At 35.2% G+C, this 17,523-nt stretch overlaps 1 protein-coding gene across 1 annotated transcript; it reads right to left on the reverse strand.

The window, feature by feature from the left end:
- Positions 1–477: 477 nt before the first annotated feature.
- Positions 478–10,040, reverse strand: tada1 (transcriptional adaptor 1). Its single transcript, XM_007259770.4, has 8 exons — positions 9,765–10,040; positions 8,617–8,708; positions 7,982–8,047; positions 7,661–7,761; positions 5,724–5,936; positions 4,277–4,428; positions 3,976–4,132; positions 478–2,496 (listed from the first exon to the last, which is right to left on the reverse strand). The coding sequence occupies exons 1-8, from the start codon at positions 9,857–9,859 to the stop codon at positions 2,344–2,346; spliced, it is 1,029 nt and encodes a 342-aa protein (XP_007259832.1). The 5' UTR covers positions 9,860–10,040; the 3' UTR covers positions 478–2,343.
- Between the last annotated feature and the right edge of the window lie 7,483 nt (positions 10,041–17,523).

Here is a 17,523-nt window from a genome sequence, read left to right on the forward strand (position 1 = left end):
GAAGGTGTTCTTAACTGTGCAAATATGAGCATTTGGATATTTATTTATTTATTTCAGGTCATTTAACTGTAGAACAAGAGTATTTGGTATGTGTTTTCATGTAATATTAATTGTAATAATTAAAACATGTGGATTTATATTGGTAACTGTTTGATGCTTTACTTTATTCTAAAAAGTATAAATACTGCCATAATTTACAATAAGCAACATGATATCTGTGCGTTTTCAGACGTAAAAATTCAAATGGACCTGGCTTATGTTGTAAGCTAATAGCTTTTTTTCATTTACAACTTTTATATTTATATCAGTGTGTCCTTGATTTGTCCTGAATGTTAAATAATATAAATACAAGGTAGAATTTAAATATGTTTTTTTAAATAATTTAATATAAGGTAGAATTTAAAGATGTTTTAAGGTCAGATTAATGCAGTTATTAATCACACATCCATGAATCAACACCACAATTTCCCAGATTGTTTTTTTTTTTTAGCTGATATTTATTTATGTAGACAAAAACATTACTTGGTACACAAATATTTACAAAAGTACAAACAATATCTGTACAAATCAAACTTTATCTGGCCTTGTAGCCATTAGATGTTATGGCTGTGGATCTTCTTCTACCACCTGTGAAGAGGAAGCACCATATGGACACCAGCTATGTAAAACCATAACTGTTCCATACATAAAAAACATAACGCAGAATACTAGTGCATCTTCAAAAATTAGAATATTATTGAAAAGTTACTTTATTTCAGTAATTCAGTTCAAAATGTGAAACTATTATATATTATATAGATGTATTAAACAGAGTGATCTATTTTAAGCATTTATTTATTTTATTGTTAATGATTATGGCTTACAGCCAATAAAAAACCCAAAAATCAGTGTCTCAGAACATTAGAATATTATATTATAAGACCAATTGTTTTATAGTTTTGGCAGTGTGCCAAATCCTGCTGGAAAATGAAATCCACATTTTTATAAAAGTTGTCAGTAGAGGAAAGCATAAAGTGCACTGACTTTGGACCAATACCAGCAAATGACATGACTCTCTAAACCACTAAAAGCTTAAAATAGATCAGTCTGTATTTAATACATGTATATAATATAGGAGTTTCAGGTTTTTAACTAAATTACTGATATAAAGTAACTTTATTTTGATATTCTATTTTTTTTTTTGAGATGCACTAGTATATGATTACTATTTGCTGAGAACAGATAGTCTTTAATAATCTAATGCATGTTGACGCATTAAATGGTTTATAGAAAAACATTTTATCCACTATTTTAAAGTAGCCTAACTTTAGATTAAACTATGCTGCATGTGCTGCTACAAATCATTCAGTCATTTCATTTATTAAAACCATAGAATTATGACTTGGGCAATAAAGTTTTCTATAAACCATTTAAATAGCAGATATTTACTAGCTTAATCTTCATCAAAATATCTGATATAACACTGCGCTTTTCCTATACACTGTTCTCAAATATACTGAAAAATTAAAGTAGGTCTGTGGTGAAATAGAGACCTAAGTCGGTACCACTTTATAATAAGACTACCTTTATAATGGGTTTATGAATGATTTATAAAGGTTTATTAATATGTATTAATTAGGTTGCAAATACTTTAAAATCCATTAATAAGCAGTTAATAAATATATAACACAAATAAAAATGGTAAATCTCAGATCTTTCTAGAGCCTGACCTTACTTTGTGTTTTCCATCAATCAGCACTTAAACCTGTCATATTAATATATTTGTAAATATGTTGAACTATTTACTTTAAATTAAATGACTAAGTAAACAATGGATCATTGATGCCTTTTCAATTGATGTGTTGTAACTGCTTATCAAACGTTTTTAAGGCATTTACAACCTAATAAATAATCATTAATAAACGCATTTATAAACGATTTATAAACCCTTTATAAGGGTAGTCTTATTTTAAAGTGGTACCCCTAAGTCTTACCAAAATACCACCGTCTCACGTCTTCAAAATCAATTATCAACAGATACTGTGAAGTACATGTTGAATATCGTTGCTGTCCAATGAAAAACAAGTATCTCTATTTTTGTAGATTTTTTGCCAACATTTTTTTGAACAGACCAATGCAAATACTTCAAAATGACCTAAAATAAACTCTTTTTACATTGATTTCCATTGAAAGAATGGTTTAGAATGTTTTTTGTCTTTCCTGTAAAGTTGCTGTTTTGGAGATACTTGTTTTTCATTGGACAGTGACGCTATTCTCATAGCTAATAGCAGATTCTGTTCACACTGCATGTTCCTGCTCCCCAGAGAGAATAAAGCAGCCCTGACTCTGTAACTTTAGACCCCCTCAGCTGATCAGCAGACCCTCCTTGGCGGCGAGTCGCTGTCTGTGGATGTGGTCCTGCTCCAGCTCCTCGTGGCTGGGGTGCCAGAGCCTGGCGAGGATGCGCTCGATGTTCAGAGCGTAAACAGTGTGAGAGGGCATCACCCTGCGCTGCACCTGCAAATAAAGCATATTAAAACCTGAACTGAATTACTGTTTAAAGATCATTTTTACAATGGGATAATAGATTGTACGTCTTCATTGCAGATTAAATCTCATTAGATAGACATTTGCTTTATGCCTATGGAGGACCGAAAATGACAAGTATAAATAAATAAATGCACATATAAATGTATAAATAAATAAATATATAAATAAATGAATGAATAAATAAATACACGCATAAATAATTGTATAGGTAAATAAATAAATGAATAAATACATTTCTTATTTACTGATTTATGTATTTATTTATTCATTTATTTATTTCAACATTTATTTATTTATTCATTCATTTATTTCAACGTTTCTTCATGTATTTATTTATTTATTTATTCATTTATTTATTTATTTAATTTCCACATTTCTTCATTTATTTATTTCTGTATTTCTGCATTTGTATGGTAATTAGGTAGGCGGTCCCATCCTCGCTCTAAAGCAGGATTGGTTGCGACTCGCTCGTTGGTTGGAGGGGTCTGCTTTATATATTTAAAAGAAAAAAAGAAAAAGAAAAAAAGAAAAAAAAAACACTACAGACTATTAGACGCACTTAAAATTGTTTAATTTTCCAAAAAACGTACAGTGCGCTTTATAATCCAGGCTCGAGACCGGAGCAGTATTAGCATTAGCCTCTAACCACGCTTAGCGCTCTCTCTTTCCTCAGTGTAGCACTGTAAAGTGACATTTAGTTGCGCTAACCACAGCTAGTGCCAGCGGTTAGCCGCTAATGCTGCTGCACCCAGCCGTAGTGGAAATCTGAAATTGTTAGCTTACTGTAATTAAACAGAAGCAATTTACTCACCTAAATAAACAGTTTTCAGGAGAAAAATCTGGGTAGATTAAAGTCCAGCACTCATAAAAATCTTTATTTATTTATTTAAGAATTACATATCGTAATTCTATCGTAACATATCGTAGCATTACAGGTCTCACCACCCAGCAGCAAAACTGAATTTGAAGAAAAACATGGTGACACCCCTGTTTCTGACTAGTATCTAGCAAAAAATGCGCCTTATAACCTGGTGCGCCTTATAGTGTGAAATATATGGTAATATATATATTTTTTAAGTGAAACATAAAGAACACAGTAACTTGTCTGCTTACAAATAAAAAAAACTGAAGTTATGTAAAAACTAAAAATTATAATCGAGAATCGCTCATATATTTAAAGAATATTACGTTTTTTTTTCTTTTTACAATATTATCCATCCCTACTTTAATGTTTATTTTGATGCAGTAGTCTATTCTTAAAAAAAAAAACAAAAAAAAACTGTAAATGTTTTGTCATTATAAAATATCATAAGCACAAAATTATATATATTGTATATATTATTTTATATTATATACTATATTATATATTATGTTATATATTGTGATATTATTTTAGGGATTGCTCCGCTGTGCAAAAAGCAGAACAGAAGCAAGTCCTGGTCTCACCTGAAGAGCTTCCAGCAGATCGTACATGCTAATAGGCGGCAGAGGGGCAGGGACAGTGTCACCAGCACAGGCCAATAGGAGAGCAGCCTGCTGTTCTGCATCATCTGGAGACACCAGTGAAGGAGGGCCGGCCGGCAGCGAGGCGCTGGGAGGAGGACTGGAGACACATGAGAGGTTCAGAGTGTGCTGATAAACCCAAACACAGGTCTGTACTTTTATTTTTACTGATAAAAACCTGATGAAACTGCAAATTCAACAGTAACAAAGTGAAGCCGAAGCTGAAGATAGTGAAGAATCTCACCACTCTGTAACAGTCTGATACGCAGCCAAGCTGTTCTTGAGGTAGGGCTGTGGCGTGACGTCGTTGCCGAAGGCGTACTGGAAGTGTCCGTCTCTCAGGCGGTAAGCTTTTCTCCTCGACACCACGGCCGTGATCACATCCTTTAAATGGACCTACAGGAAAAGAACCAGTATGGATGGTTGAGCTGAATGAAATTTTAATGTAAAATGTACAACTTTTATGGAGATGCGGATTTCATTTTCCAGCAGGATTTGGCAACCTGCCCACACTGCCAAAAGTATCAATTGGTCTTATATAATATTCTAATTTTCTGAGACACTGTTTTTTTTGTTTTCATTGGCTGTAAGCCATAACAATAATCATTAACTATTAAGGAAATAAACGCTTAAAATAGATCACTCTGTGTGTTTAATACATCTACATATAACATATGAGTATCACATTTTGAACTGAATTATTGAAATGAAGTAACTTTACAATGATATTAAAATTTTTGGAGATGGACTAATATATTAATCAATCAATCAATCAATCAATCAATCAATTCATTCATTTTTATTTTCACTCAGGAGTATATTAAAGGTGACCCTAATTTACAATGTTGCCGAGCATTACCAGTATAAAAGGGATTGCAAACATTTAATAAGAATTACAAATAATAAAGAACAAAATAGTAAAAAATAATAAATAAAAGAAATACTCTTTTTAAATCAACATTTAATATATATAATAAAAATGTACACATAAAAAGAAAAATAAATTAAAGACCATAAAAACAAATTGACACAGAGTAAAGAATTTATAACATTTAAAGTAAAGAAAAAGATAATACTTGTAAAAATAAAGTAAAATGATAGAAATGGTAAGAAATGGTCAAATTAATAATAACCAACTAAGAACATAAAAATCAAAATATAAAAGATTGGAATAAAAACTAAAAAGTAACAAATAAATAAAATAAATATAAAATTAATAATAAGAAATGGTCAAATTAATAATAATGAACTAAGAACATAAAAATTAAAATATAAAAGATTAGAATAAAAAAAACAGTAACAAAAAAGTAACAAATAAATAAATAAATAAATAAAAAGAGAATAAATAACAGGTACCAGACAGGTGATCCAGCCACTGGAGCGAGTCTGATAATTACTGTTATTAATTCTGAGATCAAAGAAGAGATATAAGCTGGCAAATGGCCAGAAAGTGATTTATCAATAAAAATTAGCCAATGAGATTCTCTTCATGCAGCTATTCTGATAAAGGAATCTGTTGAAGCTGTTGTCTGTACTAAATAAAGAGTTTGTTAATATGGAAATTAATAGAAAGTTTTAATAGAAAGTTTTACAGGGTATTAATTATTATGGAATTTAAAATGTTCATTCAATTGTATAAATTCCACATTAAGATCAGAGAGAACAGAATGATAGAGATCTTAATCTCTCACCTCTAAAGCGCAGACCACCGTGCTCACAGCCTCCTCTGTGACGTTATCCAGACCCATCTCGAAGGCGGTCACCATCATACGAGCCTCCAGCTGACCCCGGGTGGGCAGCAGCAGCGTGTGGGCGCTGAGCCTCATCTCCTCCTCCTCTGGTCCAGCCTCTCGAGGGCTGAACGGCTGAGCTCCGGTTAACGGGTTCTGAGGCTGGAAGCGATGCTGAAGGAAAGGAGAGATGGTGTGAGAAAATAAGGCGCACTATCAATAAACGTCTATTTTCTGGTCTATTTCATACATAAGGCGCACTGGATTACTAAAAAACACGACCATATCAAAAAACTAATTTTAGCTTCCCTCCATTAGCTACCTGTTTCTTTTAAAATCAAGTTTAAGATTTTATTACAAGTCTATACATCAATTAATGGTTTAGCACCTTCATACATCTCTGAAATGCTGATTGAATATGTTCCAAATCGTGTCTTATGGTCATCAACTGGTAAACTCCTCCAGATCCCCCGTATGAAACTCAAAAAGAGTGGAGGAGAAGCAGCTTTCTGTTTTTATGCGCCAAAAATCTGGAACACACTACTGATAAATATTCGTCAAACAACCTCTTACTTTTTTTAAGAAAAAGCTAAAAGCATATCTTATTACATTAGATTTAAATTAGACCCAGCCTTACTTATTCTTAATTTTCTAGCATTCATTCATGAAATAATTATTATTATTTATACATTATATATATTTATATATTATAACTTTTATTATTTGGTTCTGATTTTATTTTTACCCTATTATTATCTTTTTTTTTTATTTTTTTTTTTTTATAGCTTTTAATTAGATCTTATTTTTATCTGTCTGGTTTTGACTGTATTTTTTATTCTATTATAACTTTCATTCATCTGTTTTTGAGTGTTATATTTTATTAATGTTCATTTTATTTTATTTTTTCTAAATGTCTTGCTTGCTTGTTGTGCTATTTCTTACTGTCTTTCTCTCTATGTAAAGCACTGCACTGAGCTGCATTTTTATGTAGGAAAGGTGCTATATAAATAAAGTTTGTTATTATTATTATTATTATTATTATTATAAGGCGCATTATTTTTAAAGTCAAACGAGTGCTTCATGTTAATACACAAAGATTTTTCTCCTTAAAACTGTTTATTTAGGAGAGTTAAGTGCTTCTTTTCATTTACAGTAAGATTAGATTTCCACTAAGGCCAGCCAGGCAGCGTGGTTAGCAGGTAATGCTAATGCTGCTCCAGCAGTGCTAGCTGGGGTTAGCAGCAAGCGACAGTCGGATATACTCACCTCTGAACTGTAAAAGAGCTAACAAGCACTTAGTGAGATAAGCTGGTAATGCTAATGAAGCTTCAGCACTGCTTTCGGGGTTAGCAGCAGGCTACAGTCTGATATTACTGACCTCTGAACTTATCAGGTAATGCTAATACTGCTCCAGTCTCGAGTCTTGGTGCTGGAGAACTATTTTGTTAGAGTTTGTAACGATTTTGGGAAAAGCGGAAAGATTTTAAGTGCGCCTATTAGTGCGAAAAATGCATTTTTACTATTATTTAGGTCTTGTAGAGCTACAACACAGTTCAGGTTTGTTTTACCCAGATAAAATATAAAACTCCTATAAAACACATTAAAAGATCCAATTAATTCAAAAACTTTAAGCCACAACTTCTTCTTATTATGCACTCTTTTCACAGAGCCTGATGATGTTTTATATAACTATCTCATAACATAACACTGTCTTTTAAGTTCCTCTTCCAATGATCTTACATTGATTTGTTTTATTTTGCAATGAAATATCCACAGTAATAAGTGAAAATGCAATGAATCGCATTAATCTAATCAAAGGAAACTGTGCGATTAATTAGCTTTTATTGATATACGACTGCTCTAAAAATCGCACATTAAAGAGACAGAAAATGTCTTACGTCAAACTTCTGACGGACAGATGAAAACTTCTTTTTGCCTTTGTTCGGTTTGCCAGGTTTAGAGGCAGAGCTGCCTGACCACTGCAATGAGCCGGGACCCTCTGATGCAGGAAAAAAAAAAAGAATCATTCAAACAATCAGTAATAAACAAACACTAAAAAAAAGTGAGTTGGATCACATTACATATTAATAACATTTAGAAAATATTTCTGTAATATTTCTTTACAGCACAGTCACAACCACAGGTAACTAAAGTTTTTGCAAATAAACAAATAAATAAATACATAGATAAAAAAAGATGCTGCAGATTTTGATTCCTACCTGGAGTGGACACAATGATCTGACAGCGTGTAAGAATGGCCAGCAGGAAGTCATTGTGAACATGAACTGGCAAAGGAAAAATAAACAAACATTAATAAAACATCACTTTTTATTTTATTTGTTTCAGAAACGCCTAAAACAAACCTAAAACATGTAGTACAATTTTCAGGCTATTGAGCGCACCTAAATGTAAGCTGCACCCGCTAATTTTAAAAAGAAAAAATATTTTTTACATATACAGCCTGTACCTGACTATAAGCCACAGTTATCCACATTATATAACATGATATATTTACACAGAAAAATGTTACATAAACGTTTAATTAAATAGGCTACATACATACAAACATACAAATAACTTTATATACCGCAAACAGTGCTGCAACATGGCTGCTTTAAAAAAAAAAAAAATACAGTAGCCTCCCAGGAAAAGAGTACAGCCGTAATATTATGAGAATAAATTGTGATATAAAAAGAGAAAAGTACTTTCGATTTTGCAGTGGAGGCATCTCTCCCAGAAGCCTATTCTATATTTTTCAGACCATAGAAGTGTTCCCACTTACACTTTTGGTTAATTTTTTGTTAGTGTTAATTGGTTAACTCATTCAAGTGAGAAAATTAAGTATACAACTTACTGTTATCTTGTCCCAAAAGACGGCGGGCTTCAACGTCAAACTCCTCCTTGCTGATCTTCTGTTTAAACCACAGTTTCAGATTCGCCCAGTAACTGAAAGAGATGATACGAAATGCATTTACTGTCACACAGGTAAACTGTTCATACTAAACGGTTACGTTTATTCCAGAGCCAGGAGCTGTATGGTCGTTAAACACACCATAAAGCACTAATTTAACAACAGCAACTACAACAGCAATTACAAACTAATAAATTAGTCCAGAATGTCTCATTATATCAACTGGTATTAAAACAATGATTTTACTGCAGTATTAAACAGCAACATTTATTCATACAAACATAAAAAAGTCAAAAATCAGTTCAGGTGCTGACAACAACTGATAACCCTAACTTAGTAAAACTTTATTTTTGGCATTTAAGCTCTTCAGGTTTAGTCAACAGCCAGAAATGGTGCAAAATCCAGAGTATAAAATTACCAGTACGCTGCCAGAGCCTTTTAGGAAAACAAACTTATACCTGAAAAAAGTAATTTTAGTATTGTGTGTTTAGATATCATATATTGCTTAAAAAATGGGTGATTTTTAACAAACAATTAATTGATTAACAGCTTAACGTTGGTCTGTATCAATGGAAATAAACTAAGCTTTAGAAGTGGATTTTATGCAATGGTATTTTGCATAAAGGGAAAGGTAAATAAAGGTAAATTTAAGGTCGTACGGTTTGATATTGTCTCAGATAGCTGCATTTCTGTTTAATAAAGGTAAATATAAGGTCGTACTGTTTGATATTGTCTCATATAGCTGTATTTCTGTTTAATAAAGGTACATTTAAGGTCGTACTGTTTGATATTGTCTCATATAGCTGTATTTCTGTTTAATAAAGGTAACTTAAATTTAAGGTCGTACTGTTTGATATTATTTCAGATCGCTGTAGTTTTGTTTAACAAAGGTAAATATAAGGTCGTACTGTTTAATATTGTCTCAGATCGCTGTATTTCTGTTAAATAAAGGTAAATTTAAGGTCGTACTGTTTGATATTATCTCAGATCGCTGTATTTCTGTTAAATAAAGGTGAATTTAAGGTCGAACTGTTTGATATTATCTCAGATCGCGGTATTTCTGTTTAATAAAGATAAATTTAAGGTCGTACTGTTTGATATTGTCCCCGATCGCGTCGGTCAGGTTCTTCTTTGCCGCCTCCAGTTCGCTCGCGTGAGCCGCCATCGCTCCGTCCGCTCCGACCATCCGGGTCCTCGCCGCTCCTCCGCTCTTTATATAATATAACACTGTATAAAGTGTTATATATAATATAATGTACAGATATATACTGTAAATACTGCTTAGTTTATAAGCACTTCAGCTCTGCTGCAGCACCGCCGGATACTGAGAGCAGCCGGATCAGGTTCCTCTCTCTTTTTCTATCTGTAGAAAACCCAAGGCTGCTCCCTGCTGTACGGATGATACTCTCCACATCAGCGCCGCCGCCATATTGGATGGGTCTCCCATGCGCCCCCAGTGCATTAATTTACACTGAGGAAGGTAAATAATAATACACCTATAATAATCACAACTTTTTACCCGATTTAAAAAATATATACTTATAGTTATACGCCCACCTCCAGACACTTTAGCTACTCCTCCTCCTTTCCTCCTCCTTTTTCTACTCCTCCTCACCCATTCTTACTCCTCCTCTCCTCCTTCTTTCCTACTCCTGCTCTCCTCCTTCACCTTTAATACTACTCCTCTTCTCTGTCTCCTCTTCTTTCTTACTTCTCCTCTCAATCTTCTTTTCTTCTCCTCTCCTACTCCTCCTTTCCTCCTTCTCCTATCCTACTCCTCCTTTCCTCCTTCTCCTATCCTACTCCGTTCTTCCTCCTCTCCTCCTTCTTTCTTCCTCCTCCTCTCTTACTTCTCTTTTTCTCCGCCTCTCCTACTCCTCCTCATCCTCTTCTCATTTCTTACTTCTCTTATTCTTCTCCTTTCCTCCTCCTCTCATACTCCTTCTCTCCTACTCCTTCTTTCCTCCTCCTCCTCTCCTACTCCTCCTTTCCTCCTTCTCCTATCCTACTCCTTTCTTCCTCCTCTCCTCCTTCTTTTTTACTCCTCCTCTCTTACTCCTATTTTTCTCCTCTTCTCCTACTCCTCCTCATCCTCTTCTCCTTTCTTACTTCTCTCATACTTCTCCTTTCCTCCTCCTCTCATACTCCTTCCCTCCTACTCCTTCTTTCCTCCTCCTCCTCACCTACTCCTCCTTCTACCATCCTACTCCTTTCTTTCTCCTCTCCTCCTTCTTTCTTACTCCTCCTCTTTTACTCCTCTTTTTCTCCTCCTCCTCATCCTCTTCTCCTTTCTTACTTCTCTCATTCTTCTCCTTTCCTCCTCCTCCTCTCCTACTTCTCCTCTCCTCCTTCTTGTGGGCAAAGTGTGGGCAAAGTTGGTATCAAAGCAACTCAAAGGTGCTACTTTAACGTATCTATAGTGTAAAATTTATTTTGTTGGTTGTTTACTTCAGAAGTGTGTATAATTGTGTATAAATGCATAAAGACTCATTGATAGTCTTCAGTATTAATTTATAATTTAGAAAATAAAAATAAAGTAAAAGGGGTGTAAATGCAAGAGGGTGTGAATACTTTTGTAAGCCACAGTTGCCATGGTTGCAGTTTCAATCCTTGTCCAGCAGACGGCAGATTGATCACGTGGAATTTGGAAGTGTTTTTATTTCTATTACAATAATTTGTGTGATCATTTAGAAAGGGACTGTTTTGAATACATTTTTTGTGATGTCTCAAAACCAACATTTTTTCATTGTTTCATTTTGTTACATTTTTTCCCCATTTTTCACAAATTTCATTAATTTAATTTCATTAATTTAAAATGCTGTGTTTGATAAATTTCCTTTTAGCTGTATTTGATTGCTGACAGTAAGAATGCAATATATTGTATGTTTTATCTGATTAACTTTTTTAACATTTATTTTATTACTAATCCAAGTCTTGATTTTTGATTGTTTAACACTTTTTTGTTTACTTCATAATTGCATATAATTGAGTATGCATTCCTTTACAGTTTTAATGTCTTCAATATTGATCTACAAATTAGAAAATAAAAAAAATAAAAATAAAAAAGTAAGTTTAAGGGGTGTGAATACTTTAGCAAGCCATTGTGTTAGTGTCTCAGACCCAAAAGAGATTCTTAGATGGGTATTCTCCTCTTCAGAGATTTCCGATAATAATAATGAATAATAGAGAGAAATAAACTCCACTAGTATTTGAACAGTGACATAATATTTGTGTAATTTGTCTTTGAACACTGTCTCGACTCGATGAATTTAAAAAGAAAGCAGCCTAGCACTGATTAGAGTGCCCTCTAAAGTGGAAGCTTGATTTTGGGCGTGTTGCTATCATAACGACGGGAAAAGTACACCTGGAATGAATTAACCATTGGTATGTTTTGGACGTTGAGCATGTGCCTGTGTTGAGAACTCACTGCCAAGATAGCAATAAACGTCTGACATTCCAAAACAGGTGAGAAGGTAAATCCCATAGTATTTAATGATGTTTCTTTATTTAAAACATTACTAAACGTTCTTTAGTGTTCTCTGTTAGCAGGGTCTTCACCTTCTTCAATAATCCAGGCCTGAGGACAATGGAAACATTCCTTATACAGGCTAATACCCAACCAGGCAGGAACACACAGTGCGGTTTCTGCTGCGTCTCCAACAGCCGAGGGGCTTCAGAGAGGACGGCGAGTTTTGGCAGGAGCTCGTTTTCAGCGTCCGCTCCTCTTTTTACTGGGTGAAGAACAGGCCGTAAAACTGCAAACGAAAGGCAGATGCTCGGCTGGCTGAAAGGCCGGCTTAGTAAAAGTGATTAATATGACACAACAGGCTGTGATTTATCTCAGGGTGAGTACATTTTGTTTAAGAAATAGCACCCTGCTTCTGCTGGGTTAACCATATAACTACAGTCCGGGGGGTTCAGGATTATCAGAGATGGATTTGCTCTGGGGCTTCATGGTAATCACTTATACAGACTCTCAGGTTTACCACACAGAATGGATGGACTACACTGGAGAACGAGGGAGGAACTGAGGCTGAAATCAGTCAGAACAGCTGACAGAACTCCAAGTCTTTACCAGAAGCTCATGAGAACATGATCGTGAGTTTAGGAACTCACACACAGAAACAGGAGCAACAAACCTTTACTTCCATGCTGTTCCTACTTCAAACAAGCTGGACAGTTCCTTTCCTCTTGAATCTGCAGGACACAGCATCCGTGGTTTTCACTAAGAATTTAAATTATTGCTTCATCTGACCACAGAACAGTTTTCCATTCAGCCTCGGTCCATTTTAAATGAGCTTTGGCCCAAAGAAAACTATGCCGCTTCTCGATGGTGTTGACATATGGCTTCTTGTTCATTAAACAGCTTTAATTAACTTGCAGATTTGTGGATTACTGCATAGACTACTGATTTCTGGAAGTGTTCCTGAACTTATTCAATAATTTCCAGTATCAGATCCAGAATTAGCGAATACTGCTTTTAATGCAGAGCCACCCGAGGGCCTGAAGAGCACCAGCATCACCTCAGCATCACCAGTACTGACCGTCAGCCTTCAGTCCCTTACACACAGGGATATTGCTCCAGATTCTCTGATTGTTTTTGATGATATTATTGGCTGTAGATGGTGGGATATTGAAAGACCTCACAAAATTAATTGTACATACATAGTTTATAACTTAACTCAGCCTAAACCTTTGATTCTAAGACCATTGCAATGCTCTTTGCTAGCTTACACCATTAAAATAGCATCAGAGTTTAGTAATAAATCTACACTGATGGTTTGGTGTGGTGGTCTGGAAGTGAGGTGTGTTCAGGTACATTTTTTGTATGTTTCTGTATATTTTGATGGTGGAAAACACAGGAGCTCCACTGGCTGATTAAAACCCAGACAACAGTCAATCATCAGAGTTCAGTCCTACAGGTGCCCCCAGCGCTCGTTAAACACACGCACAGACGCACTGCAGAGCACAAACCCGACTTTTAACTCAACAATAAACAGAATAAATAATAAAATATCATTGCTGTTCCCTTAAATGAGCTGCTGGAGTATCTTCACAGTGTGAACATGCAGATCAGTATCTGTCTCTGCTAAGATGCACAAAGCGCAGCGCTGTTAGGATACGAACATTCCGTGAAGGAGTTCCTGGAGGTGCTGAACAATAGCTGCTGCTTTTCCTTCATGCTGTGAAGCTCCAGCTCATCCCAATTAAATCACCTCAAATCACCATCTCAGTTCATCAGGTTTAGATCAGAGGATTAATGTGGACGAATAACACTTTTTTTTACTGATTACTACAATATTCCATATGTGTCTCTTAACGGTTTTGTATGTGTTTAATATCAATCTACAATGTAGAAAATAATATAAAGAAAGAAAGAAAGAAAGAAAGAAAGAAAGAAAAACATTGAATGAGAAGAGGTGTGCCCTAAATACACAGTGACAGAAATAGCCTGTTATATTATAATAAATACTAATGTTGGAAACAGACATTAAAAAAAACAATTTGCACTATTTTAGTGCATATACCAAAATGTCTATTATACTGTAAACTTAATTATTGCTTGTTTATTAGCCTGGACTGTCTTCCTTCAGCTCAAATCCTACTTTAAAGCCAAACTCCACCTATTCCCTGACCACAGGGACAAGCATCAAAAACACACACACACACACACACAAAAAAAATAAGAAATCCATACAGAGTTTAGTCATGACTCACTCAAACCCTCAACAAAGAACAAACAGCAGTGAAATCCTGAAGTCTGAACAACAAGCACTGTTCTGGAAGTCAGGAAGAATTTAACACACAGTTCCCTCCTGATTCACCAGCCTGTTCCCATTCAGTACCGCTGTGAACTGTGCTCTACATATCAGAAAAAAACATCTAATATGAGCCTACTGAAGAAAATAAAAGAATGTCATCTTCATTCCATCTCTGTGAACCTTAATATATGTGTTAAATATTCAGCTATTCATCCAATTCAGAAACATTAGGGAACTGTGGAGTTCCACAAGGTTCTACTCTAGGGCCTATTAAAAATGATGTTACAGGTTATTTTCCAGTCGCTTTGGGGTATTTCTTGCATAAGAATTGAATTTCTCAAAATCTGCACATCATCTGAAGTCACTTGTGTACATTAGAGAAACCATTTTCCTTTTTTTTATGCAAACGGCAAATTATTATGTACAGCTGTCTTCTTTTCGCAAATTATCAATCACTTCTGTCCTGCAGATCATAATATATTATACTTTACTCTGCAGAACTCTCCTACACACCAGAACAGCTATAGCAATAAGTTCACTGCGTAAGGCTTACATTTAAATGAGTTAAACTAGCAAGTGGTCATAATGTTATGCTTGATCAGTGTATAATGATATACAGTACAGTAGGTGATCTGTAATCTGACCATTGCTGTGATTTTAGAAATGGGCATCTAAGTTTAAAGCTTCAGGTTTGCCTGTTTCATTCCGAAAGAGCAGAATGCTTAAAGCAGCACTAGGTAGGATTTCCTTGATTTTTTAACTTTTTAAAGAAGTAAAATTACAGCTTGAAACTCACTGCAGCGCTGCATTGAGGTGTAATAGGAGGAGTAGCGGTGCTCTCGTGTCTGTGCCGGAGCTCCTCTGAGCTCAAACCAGACTCTGTAAGTTTTCTGAGGCGGCCGCGACCAACTCTCGCGAGAACTGCGACCTGCTTTCCGACCTTTAGTTCTAACAGTTCTACAAGGACTACTGGTTCATTCTTTACAAACTAACATACAGACACTCTGGCAGAAGCTGGAAAGAGACTGAATATGTCTGTGAAAATGAGAAAGAGAAACTAATCCGCCTGAAACATTTATTACACTCTGCAACTGTAGGGGGAGCCCGCGAGCACAAAATCTCAATCCTACCTAGTGGAGCTACCTAGTGGAGTTAAAAATTTTTGGGAGGTCCTCACAAGAATGTAAAAACCAATGTGTGTGTTTTTTTTTCTTATACTGTTCATCTTATGTAATGTATGATTTGGTTTGTGTGTGTGTGTTTGTTTGCATGTTTTTGTACCTTAGTGAGGACCAAAGAAAAATGGGTGTCATAATTTGTCAAAAAATAGTGCTTTATTAGAAAATCTAAAATAGTACATGATTTATTTTTGGTCACTGGTGTTTAGGGTATGGGTGGGGTTAGGTGTAATGTAGGATAAATTAGCTGTAGTTAATGGGAGGTCCTCACAAGAATGGAAAACTAACGTATATGTGTATGTGTGTGTGTTTGTCTGCCGACCGTTTTAAAAGGGCTCTGGTCTGTATAAAGAAGAATACGACTCCACCAAACATCTGCCATTTAATACTACTCACCACAGTCTGACTGCAGAGATGCCAGATTGGGATATTTGTAGAAAAACCTCAATTTTCTGGGTTCTCCATTGAGATCTGTCCAGTGAAACCGCCGGGCCGTGAGGGTGTCACATATTCATCTATTAAAGGGGCCGTTTCAGGAAAAAGCTGAATTTAACACTTTTTTAAATAAACATATTAAATAGTATGGAAACCACCATGTTCCAAAACATGCCATTCTCCCTCCGCTCCACGCCGCCCATGTATGGAAACTAAGCGAACAAAAACAGCCCATTTTGAGTGTCATAAAAATAATGAATTTACATACTCCTGCTGATTCTACCTACAGCAGTTTAGCCCACTCATTAATTCATGCTGAAGCCTTCAGCCTGGGCTGTGTTTTAAATGGGTTTCAATATAAGTCAGCAAATATATATATATATATATTTTTTTTACATGCACTCAAAAATTCAATCATAATCAGATTTCTGCAGTTATCTGAATACTCATGTCGGTGTCAAATTTCTTAGATTAACCCTTTAAAGGAGAACTCTGGTGTAAAATGGACTTTTGTTGTAGTAAAACATGATAAAAAGTACTTACCTTTGATGAATAGAACACCTCCGCTCTCCCACAGCGTTCAGAGATCCAGAAATTGTAACAGTTTGTCCAAAAACTCTTCAGACTGGGTGATACAGGGCAAAATTTACCCTGATAAATCACTTTAATAACATTAATAGGCATTAATAACTTCAGACTCCACATAGCGTAGCAGCCGGCGCCAGAGGGCATGCGGAGTCTATGTATATATATATGTCTGTCATTTTCAGTACAGTGATGGCGGCGCTCGGAGCTGAAGCTTGCATTATGGGATGTAAACAGTGATTTTAATAAGCTTCTTGTGCACTTTTAAAGTTATTAATGCCTCGTTTTAAATGTCAGAGCTCTCCGGATTCTAGCAACTAGGTGTGGAGCTACTTTGAGCTGGATAACGGTGGAAAAAGTGATTTATCGGGGGAAATTAAGCCCCGTATCACCCAGTCTGAAGGGTTTTTGGACAAACTGTTAAAATTTCTGGATCTCAGAACGCTGTGGGAGAGCGAAGGTGTGATATTCAGCAAAAATAAGTAATTCTTCTTTAAAAGGCCAGCATTTTTATTTATTTCTGCCTGATATTACATGCCTAAATCTTGAGGATTTCTACTCAAGCATTACATAAAAATATTTCATGTTTAATAATAAACGCTACTGTAAATTCTAATTGTAATTGTAATAGAAATTATTTTTAAAAAATGTGAGACAATCTGTTAAAATCTGTATTTTCCTGAATACAAATCAAAATACCATAGGACATGGTTCCAGTAATCCATGTCCTTTGTTGAAATGTCTTTAGCAAACTGTTTGCGGGCTTTCTTGTGTACGGACCTCAGAAGAGGCTGTCTTCTGAGGTGACAGCCATGCAGACCAATTTGATGTAGTGTGCGGCAATTGGTCTGAGCACTGACAGGCTCCCCCCCACCTCTTCAATCTCTGCA

The sequence above is a fragment of the Astyanax mexicanus genome, chromosome 8, assembly GCF_023375975.1.
Source record: "Astyanax mexicanus isolate ESR-SI-001 chromosome 8, AstMex3_surface, whole genome shotgun sequence".
NCBI lineage: Eukaryota > Metazoa > Chordata > Actinopteri > Characiformes > Acestrorhamphidae > Astyanax > Astyanax mexicanus.

Bases quoted from the DNA above. Each gene is read 5' to 3' on its own strand.
- tada1 (XM_007259770.4), bottom strand. From the start codon at position 9,859: ATGGTCGGAGCGGACGGAGCGATGGCGGCTCACGCGAGCGAACTGGAG. The intron at 5,937-7,660 runs GTAAGACATTTT...CCTTTCCTTCAG, and splicing joins CTGTCCGTCAGAAGTTTGAC to CATCGCTTCCAGCCTCAGAA. The intron at 2,497-3,975 runs GTGAGACCAGGA...CTTTATTTGCAG, and splicing joins ATCTGCTGGAAGCTCTTCAG to GTGCAGCGCAGGGTGATGCC.